Source organism: Rattus norvegicus, chromosome X, assembly GCF_036323735.1.
Source record: "Rattus norvegicus strain BN/NHsdMcwi chromosome X, GRCr8, whole genome shotgun sequence".
Classification (NCBI taxonomy): Eukaryota; Metazoa; Chordata; class Mammalia; order Rodentia; family Muridae; genus Rattus; species Rattus norvegicus.
The window spans coordinates 57,565,704-57,584,289 of NC_086039.1; the positions used below are offsets into that span (position 1 = coordinate 57,565,704).

Consider the following 18,586-nt stretch of genomic DNA (forward strand, 5'->3'; position numbering starts at 1 on the left):
GACTAAAGTTCTAAACCACCTAGCCTGGAGCTAAACTTAGTTGGGTAGAATCATGCCTCAAAATCCCACTCCCTTAGATTTTATCTCTTTGAATACTTACATCTATGACTTTACAAATAAACAAACAAACAAAAAAGGAGGCAGTGCAGTGTACTCAACACTATATAAGAATAATTATTAAACATATGTAGTATTAATAAATATCATATGAAATATGACAGTCTGAATATCACAGTCTGCATATGAAAATACTGTTGGATTCCCAGTATAGGACATTTACTTTTAGCTTGACTGTGAAAGGAGTATTATATTTTACTTGATACTTCAATAATTTATAGGATATTAGCAGAAACTGAGAATTTGTGATATGGACATTAGTAAAGGGATTGTAGAACACAGGAATGCCATAATCAACCTTTACTAGGTATGAAAGCATAGATATGCCATACCCAGGAATTTTGATGAAAAGAAAAAGGGCTTCCTGACATTGAGTTTGGAGAGGCCCTGAAGTTTAAGCCTACCTTTCAACTATGTTTAGATAGCACATGTGAAGACTTTTTGCATTAAAACAAAATAAAAATATACTTAAGCAAATTAGATGGAGTTAGCACATTAAATTTCTGTTTGTTCTACTTTTCTTTAGTTAGTTTTAACAATCAAAAGGAAAGATAACTCATCAATTCTCAATTTTATAAGAATGAGTATGCTGATGTTGTCCTCTTCCCCACTGATCTCATCTCTCCCGATGCTGTCCCCACGCATTCATAATCCACCCACAAAATGTATTCTATTTCCATTTCTCAGGGAGGGTCATGCGTTCTTCTTATTTGTGATGAGAAACATTATTAGGGACATGATATAAATTAAATATATTAAGAATATACATCCTCTCACTACAGTACCCTGTTGGAATATGTAACCTTCTATATTTTCATTGTGTCCCATAAGTTTGGGTATGTTGTACCTTCATTTTCATTAAATTCTAAAAAGTCTTTAACTTCTTGCTTTATTTCTTCCTTGACCAGGTTATTGTTGAGTAGAGCATTGTTCAACTTCCACGTATATGTGGGCATTCTTCCCTTATTGTTATTGAATACCATATTTGAACAAATATGATTTTGAAACTAGATCTTGCTTTTCTGGTGTGTTGGATCTTCTGAGTTTGCTTTGTTGGGAGAATTGTGCTCTGATTGAAAAGCTCTCAGGGAGTGAAAAGCTCTCAGGGAGAACTTTCCCTCGGGATGGAGACCCTCCAACTCCAAAGACCAGACCGAGACACCACAGGATGCAATCAGCAAGAGGATTTGGTTTATTGTCGGGATACACAGGCACAGGCACCTGCGGGCGCTTCAGTCACTCGGGGGACTGGCGCGCCCCACAGAACCAAGGATGGGCTTTTTTATAGGATTTTGGGGAGCAGAAGCAAGCATACAGAAGCAGATGCATGGTTACAGGGATATCATTGGTGGATTCTAATGTTTCTTAGCTACCTTCCTGAAACATAACGGCTGACTCGGCCCCCAAAGGGTTTAGCCCGGGGGCAAGTTTCCTAGCTATCTTCTTGAAACATAACAACTGACTCGGCCCCCCAAGGGTTCAGCCCGGGGGCAAGTTTCTTAGCTACCTTCTTGGAACATAACTACTGACTCGGCCCCCCACCAGGGTGTGGGACCTCTCCCGGGGCTTTTTTTCATTGTCAGGTGCTCAACCGAAGTCATCCTGTTGCCAGGCCTTCAACCAAACACATCTTGCTTGGCAGCCGCTGTGTACTCAGTGTTCTAACCTTTCCCTGAACCAGTCATCTTAAGTACAGCCTTGCAAAATGGCGTTACTGCTGCTAAGCTGGGGTCTTTCATTCCCCCATTTTTCTTGCTAACTTTGAGTGAAATCTTTCACTCGACTTGGTCAAGAAATTTCTGTCTGGTGGGGGCTTATTCCCCCACTGACTCTAGGCCACAAAAGGGCTAGGAGGAGCCACGTAGGTGTTTTAACTTTAAGGGGTTTGGAGTGTGCTGAACTCTCCATGTCTGGGGTGTAGTGTTGTGATTAGTCAATTCCTCAGACCGGACTGTCTTGACGTGTGGTGTGTGGATCTAAGCCGAGACTCCGTCTACCTTTAGGGCGGTCGGGGTAGTCAGGAGGACGTTGTAGGGTCCTTTCTACCGTGGCTCGAGATTCTTGGTCTGGTGTCTGTGCACCCACACGGTGTCTCTAATCTGGAACAGGTGTGGCACCACCGGATGTTCAAGCTTGTCCTGGTAAGCAGCGGCCAAAGGTCTCCAGACGTCTCTCTGCACAATCTGTAGGGCCTGTAAATGGGCCCTCAGAGAAGGGCTGTCAGCAAAATCAGCAATGTTTGAATCAAAGAAATGGACAAATGGGGGTGGTGTTCTATATATTATTTTAAAAGGAGTTAGACCATGGGGGCCCGGGGTATTCCGGGCCCGATATAGAACTAGGGGAAGGAGGGCCACCCAATCCTTTGAGCCAGTTGCAAGCGTAAGTTTGGATAAAGTCTCCTTAATTGTTCTATTCATGTGTTCTACCTGACCTGAACTCTGGGGTCTATAGGCACAATGTAATTTCCAATCAATCCCCAGCAATTTGGCCACCAACTGACTTACTTGGGAGACGAAAGCGCGCCCGTTGTCCGACCCCAACGCTTGAGGCATGCCATACCTGGGAAAGATTTCCTCGAGGAGCTTCTTGGTGACCATTTTTGTAGTCTCGTGCTTTGTGGGGAAGGCTTCGACCCATCCTGAGAAGGTGTCTACAAACACTAGGAGATACTTGTATCCATATATACCTGGTTTAATTTCAGTAAAACCAATTTCTCAATGGATGTCGGGACGGTGTCCCCTAGGATGAACTCCTTGTCCAATCATGGTCCTTCTCGGGTTAACCTGAGCGCACGCTTTGTAACTCTCAGTCACCTTTTGTATCGCTTTGTCCCGATTTAAAAAACACAGATTTATCTCTTCTCGATCTAGTCATCTTCTTAAACCCCAAATGGGTTAATTTATGTAAAAAGGAGATCAATTTAAAAGTCATTTTTATTGGCATCCTTTGTAGACCCACTGTTTTAGTTGAGGGTGGTAGATGGCCCCCATTTTTTTTAGGAGCTCTATGTCCTCATGGGCATAAACCCAACTGGTTTGTCCCATTGGTGGGGGCGTGGGTTGGTCTGGGCTATTTAAGGGCAAGATTTGTTTGCTCATGGCCGCTTCTCGAGCCGTGGCATCGGCCAGCCGGTTTCTTCGTGCCTCTGGGTTGTGCCCTTTTTGGTGTCCTGGACAATGTATAATACTCAGTCTTTTGGGCAAGAATAGGGCTTCTAAGAGGGCCAGAATTTTAGCCATATCTTTACCCTCAGATGTGAGCAGCCCCCGCCTCCGGTAGATCTCCCTGTGGATGTGTGCCGTGGCAAAGGCATAAAGGCTGTCTGTATATATATTTAGCCTCTTACCTTTTGCCATCTTGAGCGCCTGAGTCAAGGCGATGAGTTCAGCCCGTTGTGCGGAGGTACCAGCAGGCAGGGCTTTCGCCCAAATCACTTTGTCCTCCGTAGTGACCGCAGCTCCAGCCTTTTGCTCTCCCTCTGCCAAGAAGCTGTTGTCATCCGTGTACCATGTGTGGTCAGCATTCTGAAGAGGCTGGTCCGATAGGTCCGGCCTGGTTCCATGTACTTCTGCGAGGATTTGTAGGCAGTCATGTTGTTCTGCCTCCTCTGGTAGAGGAAGCAAGGTGGCAGGATTGAGGGCGACTACGGGCCCAAACTGAACCCGTTCTGCATCCAGTAACAAGGCTTGGTGCGAGAATTAGAGAGCAGCGGTCTGGGGGCTGCTTTACCAAGGCCTCCACTGCGTGGGGTGCTAGGATGGTGAGTGGCTGTCCCAAAGTCAATTTTCCAGCGTCCTTGATCAGGACAGCAATAGCAGCCACCATCCTTAGGCACGGTGGCCAGCCAGAGGCCACAGGGTCCAATTTCTTAGACAGGTAGGCCACAGGGCGTTTCTAGGGTCCCAACCTTTGTGTTAGGACCCCTTTAGCATACCCCTGTTTCTCATCGATGAACAGTTACTGAGCAAATTGTAAGGGTTTGGAACAGTTGGATGAATATCTTTTATCCTCTTGTTGACCTTTCTCAAGTCTTGTATTGGCCTATAATCTCCAGTGCCGGGTTTCTTAACAGGCAGAAGAGGCGTATTCCAAGGCGACCGGCAGGGGACTAGGATGCCTTGATCTAGAAGCCTCGTAATGTGAGGCCTTATACCTTGATAAGCTTCATGTGACAGGGGGTATTGTTTTATGGAGACTGGAGTTGTAATTAAGGGGGCTGTTGGAGCGCCAACCCCATCCCACCAGTCTCTGCCCAAGCCAGTGTCCTGTCCCGGTTCATATAGTCTATATTCATCCTCTAATTGTAGGGTTAGAACTTGAAGGGGAGTTCCCTGGGGGCCAGTTATTTGGGCCCCTCCTTCCTCAAAATGAATTTAGTTTGGTGAGCAGGTCACGGCCCAGCAGAGGGTACGGGCAGTCCGGAACATGTAAGAAGGAATGGGTCACCTTACCAGTAGCCAGCTGAACCCGGCGGTCCGTAGTCCATCGGTATTGTTTCTCACCAGTAGCTCTTTGTACCCAGGCCGTCCGGTCGCTGAGTTGTCCTGAAGCTTGAGTGAGGACTGAATGCTGGGCTCCTGTGTCTATCAGGAAAGTAACCGGCTGCCCCCCAACTTTAAGCGTTAGCCTGGGCTCAGGGGGGGCTCCTGGCCCTGACCTCCCTAATCTTTATCTAGAGCCAAGAGGGAGGTTCGTGGTCGAGGCTTTCGGGGTCCGCCAGGCTTCTTGGGGCACTCTCTGGCCCGGTGCCCTTTCTCTTTGTAATAGGCACATTGATCTTTATCCAGCTTCAGCCCCTTTCGAGCTCCCCCCTATCTCCCTTCCTTTCTTGGCCCTGAACTACGGCGGCCAAGATTCGACTCAATTCTCTCTCTTATTAAAAATCTTTTCAGCTTCTTTAAGTAAATCCTGTAATGTATAGCCCTGCAAATTTTCTAACCTCTGTAACTTAGTCCTGATATCTGGAGCAGCCTGCCAGATGAAGGACATAGAGACACTCGTCATTTGTCCTGGGTCATCTGGGTCATAGGGAGTGTACATACGGTAGGCCTCCTTAAGTCTCTCTAGAAAGGCGGAGGGAGTTTCCCCTGCTTCGTGTAATACCTGTTTTACCTGAGCCAAATTAGTAGGGCGTCGTATAGCCCCTCGGAGACCCGCTAGAAGCAACTGGCGATAAAGGCGTAGGTGTCCCTTACCTTCAGCTGTATTAAAATCCCAGTTTGGTCCTCAGGCAGCTGGGTGGGACGCCCATCATCTCCCAGAACATGCTTTCTGGCCTCTAGGAACACTCTTTGTTTTTATTTTTCTGAGGTTAAGAGGGCCTGTAAGAGCTGTTGGCAGTCATCCCAAGTAGGCTGGTGGGTAAGTAAAACAGATTCTATTAGGTCGGTGAGTGCCACCGGATCTTTGGAGAAAGAAGGGTTGTGTTGTTTCCAATTGTAAATGTCAGCTGCTGAAAACGGCCAGTATTGGGTCTGGCCACCGGTTCCCTGTCTAAGTGGGAAAGCCTGGGAGGTTGTATCTGGCACCACCTCGTGCTTATTGCGCGATCTCCCTGCGACAGGGGAGAAACCCTTATCAGACTGTGGCCCGGCAACTGATCTGGCCAGCGGCTCTGCCTCCTCCGTTTCAGCCGGGCCTGTCAGAGAGAAGATCTATGAGAGGGGAGTTTGGGTCTGCCGGGAGGACAGGTTTCTTAAGACGTGGCCGGCAGACCGGGCGGGGCCGAGGGGACAGGCTGGGGGTTGAGGGGAGGCCAATTCGGGTTCACGAAGGGTTCCGCCCGGGGGGGGGGGTTAAGGCGAGACTCTCTCAAGTGATAATATAAGGAACCTGGTCAGGATGTCCGTGGACGACCCGATCTTTAACCTGTAAAATAATGATCTTATTAAATGTGTCATTCACTGGCCATCCCGCTCCGAAAGTGGGCCACTCGGATGTGTAGAGAGTCTGTCATTTTTCTTTTTTTTTTAACCTCGACGGACTGGTTGTGTGCCCGGTCGTGGACGTCTTTCCAATGATCAAGAGTGAGACTTAGGGGCGTTGTTAGGGACTGTCCATGTTAGTTCTAAGGAAGATTAGGACACAGAGAAAACAAACAACACCAACAGTCAAACAAACAACAGACAGGCGTGCTGCACGGCTTTGGTACCAAACTGAAAGCAAAAAGTCAGATGGAGGTGGCAAAGGTCCGGGGCCCTCTGAAAGCCAAAAATACAGACAGAGGTGCCGTTAGTCCGGATCTTTCTCCTCTCCCAGATTGGGCCCCGAAAAGTCGGGCCCCTAACACCCTTGGAACGTCTTCCAGGGCTGCGGGGCGAGAAGTCCGAGCTCGTCAGCTCCTTCTTCGTCCCGCCCAAATTCTAAACAACCTGGCTGAGCGCTCACAGAACAGACCTGGCTGAGCGCTCACAGAACAGACCTGGCTGAGCGCTCACAGAACCTGGCTGAGCGCTCACAGAACAGACCTGGCTGAGCGCCCACAGAACAGACCCGGCTGAGCGCTCACAGAACAGACAGAATAGGGCAGAACGAGACAGAATCAGACAGAGGCCGGCCGGCTTACCTCCCAGTGGGTGGTCGGTGGTCCCTGGGTGGAGGATCTCCTTTCCCGGCCAATGCACCAAATGAAAAGCTCTCAGGGAGAACTTTCCCTCGGGATGGAGACCCTCCAACTCCAAAGACCAGACCGAGACACCACAGGATGCAATCAGCAAGAGGATTTGGTTTATTGTCGGGATACACAGGCACAGGCACCTGCGGGCGCTTCAGTCACTCGGGGGACTGGCGCGCCCCACAGAACCAAGGATGGGCTTTTTTATAGGATTTTGGGGAGCAGAAGCAAGCATACAGAAGCAGATGCATGGTTACAGGGATATCATTGGTGGATTCTAATGTTTCTTAGCTACCTTCCTGAAACATAACGGCTGACTCGGCCCCCAAAGGGTTTAGCCCGGGGGCAAGTTTCCTAGCTACCTTCTTGAAACATAACAACTGACTCGGCCCCCAAGGGTTCAGCCCGGGGGCAAGTTTCTTAGCTAGCTTCTTGGAACATAACTACTGACTCGGCCCCCCACCAGGGTGTGGGACCTCTCCCGGGGTTTTTTTCATTGTCAGGTGCTCAACCGAAGTCATCCTGTTGCCAGGCCTTCAACCAAACACATCTTGCTTGGCAGCCGCTATGTACTCAGTGTTCTAACCTTTCCCTGAACCAGTCATCTTAAGTACAGCCTTGCAAAATGGCGTTACTGCTGCTAAGCTGGGGTCTTTCAGGAGAACTTTCCCTCGGGATGGAGACCATCCAACTCCAAAGACCAGACCGAGACACCACAGGATGCAATCAGCAAGAGGATTTGGTTTATTGTCGGGATACACAGGCACAGGCACCTGCGGGCGCTTCAGTCACTCGGGGGACTGGCGCGCCCCACGGAACCAAGGATAGGCTTTTATAGGATTTTGGGGAGCAGAAGCAAGCATACAGAAGCAGATGCATGGTTACAGGGATATAATTGGTGGATTCTAATATGGCAAGGGTTTAGCCCGGGGGGCAAGTTTCCTAGCTACCTTCCTGAAACATAACGGCTGACTCGGCCCCCCAAGGGTTCAGCCCGGGGGCAAGTTTCTTAGCTACCTTCTTGGAACATAACGACTGACTCGGCCCCCCACCAGGGTGTGGGACCTCTCCTGGGGCTTTTTTTCATTGTCAGGTGCTCAACCGAAGTTGTCCTGTTGCCAGGCCTTCAACCAAACATATCTTGCTTGGCAGCCGCTGTGTACTCAGTGTTCTAACCTTTCCCTGAACCAGTCATCTTAAGTACAGCCTTGCAAAATGGCGTTACTGCTGCTAAGCTGGGGTCTTTCATTCCCCCATTTTTTTGCTAACTTTGAGTGAAATCTTTCACTCGACTTGGTCAAGAAATTTCTGTCTGGTGGGGGCTTATTCCCCCACTGACTCTAGGCCACAAAAGGGCTAGAAGGAGCCACGTAGGAGTTTTAACTTTAAGGGGTTTGGAGTGCGCTGAACTCTCCATGTCTGGGGTGTAGTGTTGTGATTAGTCAATTCCTCAGACCGGACTGCCTTGACGTGTGGTGTGTGGATCTAAGCCGAGACTCCGTCTACCTTTAGGGCGGTCGGGGTAGTCAGGAGGACGTTGTAGGGTCCTTTTCACCGTGGCTCGAGATTCTTGGTCTGGTGTCTGTGCACCCACACGGTGTCTCCAATCTGGAACGGGTGTGGCACCACCGGATGCTCAAGCTTGTCCTGGTAAGCAGCGGCCAAAGGTCTCCAGACGTCTCTCTGCACAATCTGTAGGGCCTGTAAATGGGCCCTCAGAGAAGGGCTGTCAGCAAAATCAGCAATGTTTGAATCAAAGAAATGGACAAATGGGGGTGGTGCTCCATACATTATTTCAAAAGGAGTTAGACCATGGGGGCCCGGGGTATTCTGGGCCCGATATAGAACTAGGGGAAGGAGGGCCACCCAATCCTTTGAGCCAGTTGCAAGCGTAAGTTTGGATAAAGTCTCCTTAATTGTTCTATTCATGTGTTCTACCTGACCTGAACTCTGGGGTCTATAGGCACAATGTAATTTCCAATCAATCCCCAGCAATTTGGCCACCAACTGACTTACTTGGGAGACGAAAGCGGGCCCGTTGTCTGACCCCAACGCTTGAGGCATGTCATACCTGGGAAAGATTTCCTCGAGGAGCTTCTTGGTGACCATTTTTGTAGTCTCGTGCTTCGTGGGGAAGGCTTTGACCCATCCTGAGAAGGTGTCTATAAACACTAGGAGATACTTGTATCCATATATACCTGGTTTAATTTCAGTAAAATCAATTTCCCAATGGATGTCGGGACGGTGTCCCCTAGGACGAACTCCTTGTCCAATCATGGTCCTTCCCAGGTTAACCTGAGCGCACGCTTTGTAACTCTCAGTCACCTTTTGTATCGCTTTGTCCCAATTAAAAAAAAAAAAACACAGATTTATCTCTTCCCGATCTAGTAAGGTTTTTATCTTCTTAAACCCCAAATGGGTTAATTTATGTAAAAAGGAGATCAATTCAAAAGTCATTTTTATTGGCATAACTGTCTTTCCTTTGTAGACCCACTGTTTTAGTTGAGGGTGGTAGATGGCCCCCATTTTTTTAGGAGCTCTATGTCCTCATGGGCATAAACCCAACTGGTTTGTCCCACTGGTGGGGGCGTGGGTTGGTCTGGGCTATTTAAGGGCAAGATTTGTTTGTTCATGGCCGCTTCTCGAGCCGTGGTATTGGCCAGCCGGTTTCTTCGTGCCTCTGGGTTGTGCCCTTTTGGTGTCCTGGACAATGTATAATACTCAGTCTTTTGGGCAAGAATAGGGCTTCTAAGAGGGCCAGAATTTCAGCATTATTTTTAATATCTTTACCCTCAGATGTGAGCAGCTCCCGCCTCTGGTAGATCTCCCCGTGGATGTGTGCCGTGGCAAAGGCATAACGACTGTCTGTATATATATTTAGCCTCTTACCTTTTGCCATCTTGAGCGCCTGAGTCAAGGCGATGAGTTCAGCCCGTTGTGCGGAGGTACCAGCAGGCAGGGCTTTCGCCCAAATCACTTTGTCCTCCGTAGTGACCGCAGCTCCAGCCTTTCGCTCTCCCTCTGCCAAGAAGCTGTTGTCATCCGTGTACCATGTGTGGTCAGCATTCTGAAGAGGCTGGTCCGATAGGTCCGGCCTGGTTCTATGTACTTCTGTGAGGATTTGTAGGCAGTCATGCTGTTCTGCCTCCTCTGGTAGGGGAAGCAAGGTGGCAGGATTGAGGGTGACTACGGGTCCAAACTGAACCTGTTCTGCATCCAGTAACAAGGCTTGGTAGTGGTCATGTGGGAATTAGAGAGCCAGCGGTCTGGGGGCTGCTTTACCAAGGCCTCCACTGTGTGGGGTGCTAGGATGGTGAATGGCTGTCCCAAAGTCAATTTTCTAGCATCCTTGATCAGGACAGCAATAGCAGCCACCATCCTTAGGCACGGTGGCCAGCCGGAGGCCACAGGGTCCAATTTCTTAGACAGGTAGGCCACAGGGCGTTTCTAGGGTCCCAACCTTTGTGTTAGGACCCTTTAGCATACCCCTGTTTCTCATCAATGAACAGTTACTGAGCAAATTGTAAGGGTTTGGAACAGTCGGATGAATAACTTCTATCCTCTTGTTGACCTCTCTCAAGTCTTGTACTGGCCTATAATCTCTAGTGTCGGGTTTCTTAACAGGCAGAAGAGGCGTATTCCAAGGCGACCGGCAGGGGACTAGGATGCCTTGATCCAGAAGTCTCGTAATGTGAGGCCTTATACCTTGATAAGCTTCATGTGACAGGGGGTATTGTTTTATGGAGACTGGAGTTGTAATTAAGGGGGGCTGTTGGAGCGCCAACCCCATCCCACCAGTCTCTGTCCAAGCCAGTGTCCTGTCCCGGTTCATAGGGTTAGAACTTGAAGGGGAGTTCCGTGGGGGCCAGTTATTTGGGCCCCTCCTTCCTCAAAATGAATTTGTGCTTTTAGTTTGGTGAGCAGGTCACGGCCCAGCAGAGGGTACGGGCAGTCCGGAACATGTAAGAAGGAATGGGTCACCTTACCAGTAGCTCCTTGTACCCAGGCCGTCCGGTCGCTGAGTTGTCCTGAAGCTTGAGTGAGGACTGAATGCTGGGCTCCTGTGTCTATCAGGAAAGCAACCGGCTGCCCCCCAACTTTAAGCGTTACCCTGGGCTCAGGGGGGGGCTCCTGGCCCTGACCTCCCTAATCTTTATCTAGAGCCAAGAGGGAGGTTCGTGGTCGAGGCTTTCGGGGTCCGCCAGGCTTCTTGGGGCACTCTCTGGCCCAATGCCCTTTCTCTTTGTAATAGGCACATTGATCTTTATCCAGCTTCAGCCCCTTTCGAGCTCCCCCCTATCTCCCTTCCTTTCTTGGCCCTGAACTACGGCGGCCAAGATTCGACTCAATTCTCTCTCTTATTAAAAATCTTTTTAGCTTCTTTAAGTAAATCCTGTAATGTATAGCCCTGTAAATTTTCTAACCTCTGTAACTTAATCCTGATATCTGGAGCAGCCTGCCAGATGAAGGACATAGAGACACTCGTCATTTGTCCTGGGTCATCTGGGTCATAGGGAGTGTATATACGGTAGGCCTCCTTAAGTCTCTCTAGAAAGGCGGAGGGAGTTTCCCCTGCTTCCTGTAATACCTGTTTTACCTGAGCCAAATTAGTAGGGCGTCGTATAGCCCCTCGGAGACCCGCTAGAAGCAACTGGCGATAAAGGCGTAGGTGTCCCTTACCTTCGGCTATATTAAAATCCCAGTTTGGTCTCTTAAGTGGGAATGTAGCATCAATTTTTTCAGGCAGCTGGGTGGGACGCCCATCATCTCCCAAAACATGCTTTCTGGCCTCTAGGAACACTCTTTGTTTTTTTTCTGAGGTTAAGAGGGCCTGTAAGAGCTGTTGGCAGTCATCCCAAGTAGGCTGGTGGGTAAGTAAAACAGATTCTATTAGGTCGGTGAGTGCCACCGGATCTTTGGAGAAAGAAGGGTTGTGTTGTTTCCAATTGTAAATGTCAGCTGCTGAAAATGGCCAGTATTGGGTCTGGCCACCGGTTCCCTGTCTAAGTGGGAAAGCCTGGGAGGTTGAATCTGGCATCACCTCGCGCTTATTGCGCAACCTCCCTGCGACAGGGGAGAAACCCTTATCAGACTGTGGCCCGGCAACTGATCTGGCCGGCGGCTCTGCCTCCTCCGTTTCAGCCGGGCCTGTCAGAGAGAAGATCTATGAGAGGGGAGTTTGGGTCTGCCGGGAGGACAGGTTTCTTAAGACGTGGCCGGCAGACCGGGCGGGGCCGAGGGGACAGGCTGGGGGTTGAGGGGAGGCCAATTCGGGTCCACGAAGGGTTCTGCCCAGGGGGAGGGTTTTAATGCGAGACTCTCTCAAGTGATAATATAAGAAACCTGGTCAGGATGTCTGTGGACGACCCGATCTTTAACCTGTAAAATAATGATCTTATTAAATGTGTCATTCACTGGCCATCCCGCTCCGAAAGTGGGCCACTCGGATGTGTAGAGAGTCTGTCATTTTCCTTTTTTTTTAACCTCGACGGACTGGTTGTGTGTCCGGTCGTGGACGTCTTTCTAATGATCAAGAGTGAGACTTAGGGGCATTGTTAGGGACTGTCCCATGTTAGTTCTAAGGAAGATTAGAACACAGAGAAAACAAACAACACCAACAGTCAAACAAACAACAGACAGGCATGCTGCATGGCTTTGGTAGCAAACTGAAAGCAAAAAGTCAGATGGAGGTGGCAAAGGTCCGGGGCCCTCTGAAAGCCAAAAATACAGACAGAGGTGCCGTTAGTCCGGAACTTTCTCCTCTCCCAGATTGGGCCCCGAAAAGTCGGGCCCCTAACACCCTTGGAACGTCTTCCAGGGCTGCGGGGCGAGAAGTCCGAGCTTGTCAGCTCCTTCTTTGTCCCGCCCAAATTCCAAACAACCTGGCTGAGCGCTCACAGAACAGACCTGGCTGAGCGCTCACAGAACAGACCTGGCTGAGCGCTCACAGAACAGACCTGGCTGAGCGCTCACAGAACAGACAGAATAAGGCAGAACGAGACAAAATCAGACAGACAGACAGACGCCGGCCGGCTTACCTCCCAGTGGGTGGTCGGTGGTCCCTTGGTGGAGGATCTCCTTTCCCGGCCAATGCACCAAATGAAAAGCTCTCAGGGAGAACTTTCCCTCGGGATGGAGACCCTCCAACTCCAAAGACCAGACCGAGACACCACAGGATGCAATCAGCAAGAGGATTTGGTTTATTGTCGGGATACACAGGCACAGGCACCTGCGGGCGCTTCAGTCACTCGGGGGACTGGCGCGCCCCACGGAACCAAGGATGGGCTTTTATAGGATTTTGGGGAGCAGAAGCAAGCATACAGAAGCAGATGCATGGTTACAGGGATATAATTGGTGGATTCTAATATGGCAAGGGTTTAGCCCGGGGGGCAAGTTTCCTAGCTACCTTCCTGAAACATAACGGCTGACTCGGCCCCCCAAGGGTTCAGCCCGGGGGCAAGTTTCTTAGCTACCTTCTTGGAACATAACGACTGACTCGGCCCCCCACCAGGGTGTGGGACCTCTCCTGGGGCTTTTTTTCATTGTCAGGTGCTCAACCGAAGTCGTCCTGTTGCCAGGCCTTCAACCAAACATATCTTGCTTGGCAGCCGCTGTGTACTCAGTGTTCTAACCTTTCCCTGAACCAGTCATCTTAAGTACAGCCTTGCAAAATGGCGTTACTGCTGCTAAGCTGGGGTCTTTCATGATGATGCCATGTAGTCTTGGTTTCTGTTGCTTGGGTACCTGCGCTTGCCTCTCGCCATCAGATTATCTCTAGTGTTACTTTGTTCTTCTATTTCTGACAGTGGCTAGACTGTCCTATAAGCCTGTGTGTCAGGGGTGCTGTAGACCTGTTTTCCTGTTTTCTTTCAGCCAGTTATGGGAACAGAGTGTTCTGCTTTCGGGCGTGTAGTTTTTCCTATCTACTGTTCTTCAGCTGTTCCTGTGTGCCTGTGTCTTGAGTACACCAGGCAGGGGGCTTGGAGCTGGAATGTTTGTCTTACCTGTGGTCCCAAGGCTCAAGTTTGCTCCTGCGGTGTTGCTTATGAGCTCTCCGAGGTGGCAGCAACCAGGATGATCTGCACCGCCCTTTCTGGGAGCTTCTGTGCACCAGGGTTACAGATGGCATTTGGTGTTTTCCTCTGGAGTCAGAGATGTGGGCTGAGTGTAGACTCTTCTGGTTTCCCAGGCATGTCTGCCTCTCTGAATGTTTAGCTCTCCCTCCCTCAGGATTTTGGTGCAGAGAACTGTTTATCTGGTCGGTCCCTTCAGGTTCCGGCAGTGTCTCAAATGCAGCAGTTTTCCTGCTCCTGTGCCCTTACCCAAGGGAACCCAGAGGCTGTATACAGTTTCCTCTTGGGCCAGGGATGTGGGCAGGGGTGGGCAGTGTTGGTGGTCTCTTCCACTCTGCAGTCTCAGGAGTGCCCACCTGTCTCGGCGATGAGCTCTCTCTCTCACGGGGTTTGGGAGCAGGGAGCTGCTGTGGGCAGGGATCTGCAGGTTTGGGACTCCTGCTAGAAACCACGATATATGTTTTGAGCAACAATATTGTTCAGTATTCTTATGTTATTATCTTAGTTTTAAAAATAAGATTATATTCTAAAGTATGTTTTGTCATTTACATATTTTTTACCTTTTTGTGTTTTAAAACAGTAAATATTTTATCCATCACAATTCCCCTTCCAATCTACTCCAACTCCTCTCATATATTCTTATCACTATTCCCTCCTAATTTCGTGTACTTATTCTTTTGTTTTATCATTCGTCGTCTACTTTGTATCGACAGTATGTGCTTGGATATAATGTTATCTGCTGTAACATGCACAGACTATCACTAATGCCTCCTCAGCTAAGGGTGTAATATATATTCCACCCCAATGTATTTTTGAATGTTGTCTGGCTTGATCTATGTAGATCTTGTATGGGCACTGACAAGCCCTGAAAATTTGTGTGTGCATTGACTCTCTTATGTCCAAATAACACTATTTTTCTGCAGTCATCAATTAACTCAACACTTACCATCCCTCCTCCCAAAACATACTCTTCTCTGATGATCACTGTGTCCTAGGAGGAAAGTCTATATATGTTCCATTTAGGGTTGAGATCTTCTCAGTCTCTTATAGTCTGCACATTGACTAGGTAGTTTTGCGTCTCTCTGTTAATAGTCATCAATTGCAAACAGAAAATTCTCTAATGAGATTTGAGAAATAACTAATCTATATGTATAAAGATAAGTACGCAAGGGTCAATTTTATAGTAAATTAATTTAGCATACCACAGTAGGCTCTCCGGTAGTGTTTATGGTACTTGGATCAGTTAATAGTATAAGCGATGTGTAGACCATGACTTAAATATAATTATAAAATAATTGCTGACTCACATTAACATTTATAACACTCATACTAGGCTTTATTATTGCTCACAAGATTCATAGCTAGGTACTTCAAGGTGGGTTTAAGCTTGATTTCTCCATGTTATATGACTCAAGTATATGCAATCTTAAGCAATTTTACCATCAAGTTTTAGAAGACCTACAAGAACAATGACAAAAACTGTTAATGTTTGAAGGAGAGTATGAGATGGGAACTCATTGAGTAAATAATGGGACACTGGGATCTCTTTCTCCCTCTGTCCCTCCCTCCCTCTTTCCTCCCCTCTCTGCCTTTCTCTGTCTCCCTCACCCTCTCCCTCTCCTTCTCCCCCTCCCCCTCCCTCTCCCTCTCCCTCTCCCTCTCCCTCTCCCTCTCCCTCTCCCTCTCTCCTCTGGCTTCATACCGACACACCTGGGCCACACCTGGGTGGTGGTCAATTCATTCCTGCCTTTTGTCTTCTCAGCCTTTGTCCTTGAGATTTAGGGTGGTCTTCCCGGATTTCTCCCTAGTTAATTCAGGTCACAAAGTCGGTCTTTTGTTACCGAAGTCACGAGCCAGGGTTTCCCACTATGCGTCCCAGATATTTTCTACCTGGTGAAATTGGGTATATAAGTGGTGAATAAAGCTACAGGAGCCTCTTCCTCTTCTGGCTTGACACGAATAACCTGTGTGTGTGTGTGCGTTTCTTTAATCCCGCAGGCTTTTGCCCAATTCTCGGTACCATGTCGGTGCAGGCATGGGGCACCGACAAATGGAGGTTCCACCGAGATTTGAACTTTGAATCCAGTGATCGGAGATCAGGAAAGACACGGTCTCCTGACAGGACGTCCCAGGAAGCCAGTGCAGGGACGTATTGGGGTAAGATGGGCTAGAAAAAGCCTTGATGATTTGGGCTAGCATGAGTAAAACTTGTAATAAAAAAGGGACAAGGTAATGGTAAAGTGTTTTTGTGTATGCATTCTTTTAGAGTTATGTTTTAGTCTTTAGACCCTGAGTAGAGATAGTTTATGCCCTAGATATGAGAGAGAATGAATGGGTTTAAGAGAAACAGTCCTCCCGGACTCTCTGCAGATGCTTTGGAAATTTTTCAGAGCTCTCCTAGGAACAGAAGGAAGGCAGGAGACGTCCTGCCTCTCTGCTGGCTCCTACTGGAGAAATGTTTATTTCTGGTTCGTGGTTCCATAGGTAGGATATGTGGGTCCCTTTGGTGGGACACCATCTAGTTTTTTCCCTCTATGTGTATTGTCTGTCCTTGGTGCACCAAGCTGTCCATGTCTGTCAGTTTATGCCTGTGGTTTTTGTTTCTTGTTGCTTAAATGTTTTATGTTTCATGTTCAAAAGAAAAAAATGATAAAAACTTTATCTGCTGGTCGTTCATAGCTTGATTTGGTTTTAACTCATTTCAAAACAGAAACCAATGAATAAAAAGCAGTTTCAGTTGGCCTTTGGAGCCCTGCACCTGTAGCTAGGAGCCTAGGTCAGCTGGAGAAGCTGCCCAGGGACCAAGCGTCTACATGAGCTGATCTTAAAGGCGCCAGCAGCTCCTCAGCTTCTATGGTACGGGAGCTGATGGCTGTTTCTCTTAGAAAAATCCCTGACTTATTATTAGACTTAGCAGGTGACAAGATGCTTCTCTTAAAACCACAGCTAGAAAAGTAAAAATGGTGCTTGGTCTAAATATTAAAGATATGTGTAGCCACTTCAATTTTGTTTCTGATTGGTTTTAAATGTATAAATATGCTGTACATGCCTTGGTTATGGACTATTGGCCTTTAAGTTATTGGATATGGTTAAAAAAAAGTAACATTGGTAACAGAAAATTGACATAAAACTTGTAATTTGGATGGAGTCATTCTAGACAACATGCGGCATGAGCCAACCTAGGGAAACAGGTCTCAATTGAGATAATATTTTTATGGAACTCTTATCCTAGAAACCAGGCTTCTAAAAGATTTTAGGGCAATGTCTCTTTGTTGAGGTATTGGAGACCTCACCATCATGTGTTCATATGTAGGAATTGGCAGTCAAACTTTGTAGCATGAAGGACAGACTTGGTGTTTTGGAGACTGGATTTTGGAGACTAGATTGTTTGTTGGAGGTTGAGTTTTGCTTTCCAAAATTGTGGTTTGTCCTAAAGTTATCTGTATTTTGATGCTAATTCCACTGCCCCAAGGACAGCTGCATAGTCACTTACTCAGAACTCAGGTGACCTCCCAAAGTTGTGGTTGTGCTCTGGTGTTACATGGAGAACTTAAGGATTGTGATTAAGGATTGCCAGTGTTACATTGACTAACTCAAAATTATTTGTAATTAAGAAAAAATCAAACAGGTAGAGATTGTTACAGGATTTACGAGGGATTGATGAGGTTTTGGAACTTGTGAGAGCATTACAGACTGTTTGCTTACTCCAACTGCCATTTTAAGATAGATTTAGAAGATTGTTTTTATACAGTTTGTTTATGTCCTGGCGATCATGAGGAATTTTCATTTCGTGAGCTTGCTTATAATTTTACAGAACCCATGAAGTGATATCATTAAACAATTTGCAAAAGAATGGCTAATAGCCTTATATTATGTAATTTTGTCACTTCTTCAATATAAGAAGTTAGAACTTTGAATCTTTCAGTGAATATGGAAATTTTTACTACAAACCTTCGGTCTCAAAATGAGCTTCAATATTTGGGGAGTAACTGTTGCTCCAGAAAAGATTCAATATTCCTTTTTAATATTTGAAACTAATTTTAAGCTTCTAAGGATATGTTAATTGGCTAAGTACCTCACCTTACCAGAGGACTTAAGCCTTTGTTTGTTATCCTCATTGGACATACAGCTTCAGTTGTGTTAATACAGAATTGTAGGCTAGAGTCTTGAAAGTATTTTAAAAAATAAACCTGGTAAAACATATATTATTCCAAACAGCAATTAAATTGGTTATTACAAAATACTGATATTTGCCCTATCTCATATACAAATTTTTCAGGCAAAATTGATCATTTTACTCTTTGCATGCTTTTGTATTTACTGTAAATTTTGTGCATGCAACCCATAGAAAATGCACTTACTGTATTTATAGGTGTTTCATCTAATGAAAATGCTACATATATCATTGAACCACTTGTTTATTCTCTAGAGTTTCCCCTTTTTCAGCACTGATTATTGAATTATGTGCTGTAGCCGCTGTTTTTTAAATGTTGAAAAATCAAGCTTTTAATTCATATACTGATAGCCAATGTGTGGCTTGTGGTTTACAATTGATTAAAAAGTTTTCCTTTTTATAGATACTACTAACCCTCAATTTGTATAACTACGTAATGCTTTATTAGAGACAAGTTTTCTACATGAAATCAGTGAGTGATGTTTTCAGTGTGAATGTCTGACAACTCACTGTCCTTTCAGTGCTCTGTCTCAGACAACTAAACAAAACCATTGACTCACACCCAGCTCTTTGAAAATGGTAATGGAGTTGATAGCACACCCTCAC

At 47.1% G+C, this 18,586-nt stretch overlaps 1 protein-coding gene across 1 annotated transcript; it reads right to left on the reverse strand.

Annotated features, from left to right (window-relative positions):
* Nucleotides 1-7,548: 7,548 nt before the first annotated feature.
* LOC134484102 (uncharacterized) lies at nucleotides 7,549-9,394 on the reverse strand. Its single transcript, XM_063280503.1, has 2 exons — nucleotides 8,805-9,394; nucleotides 7,549-8,459 (listed from the first exon to the last, which is right to left on the reverse strand). Exons 1-2 carry the CDS (start codon nucleotides 9,257-9,259, stop codon nucleotides 8,285-8,287), a joined length of 630 nt encoding a protein of 209 aa, XP_063136573.1. The 5' UTR covers nucleotides 9,260-9,394; the 3' UTR covers nucleotides 7,549-8,284.
* Between the last annotated feature and the right edge of the window lie 9,192 nt (nucleotides 9,395-18,586).

Excerpts from the sequence above, each read along its gene's own strand:
- LOC134484102 (XM_063280503.1), bottom strand. The coding sequence starts at position 9,259 with ATGGGGGCCATCTACCACCCTCAACTAAAACAGTGGGTCTACAAAGGA. Across the intron at positions 8,460-8,804 it reads CTCGAGGAAATCTTTCCCAG|CCCTTCTCTGAGGGCCCATT; the intron begins GTATGACATGCC and ends TTTTGCTGACAG.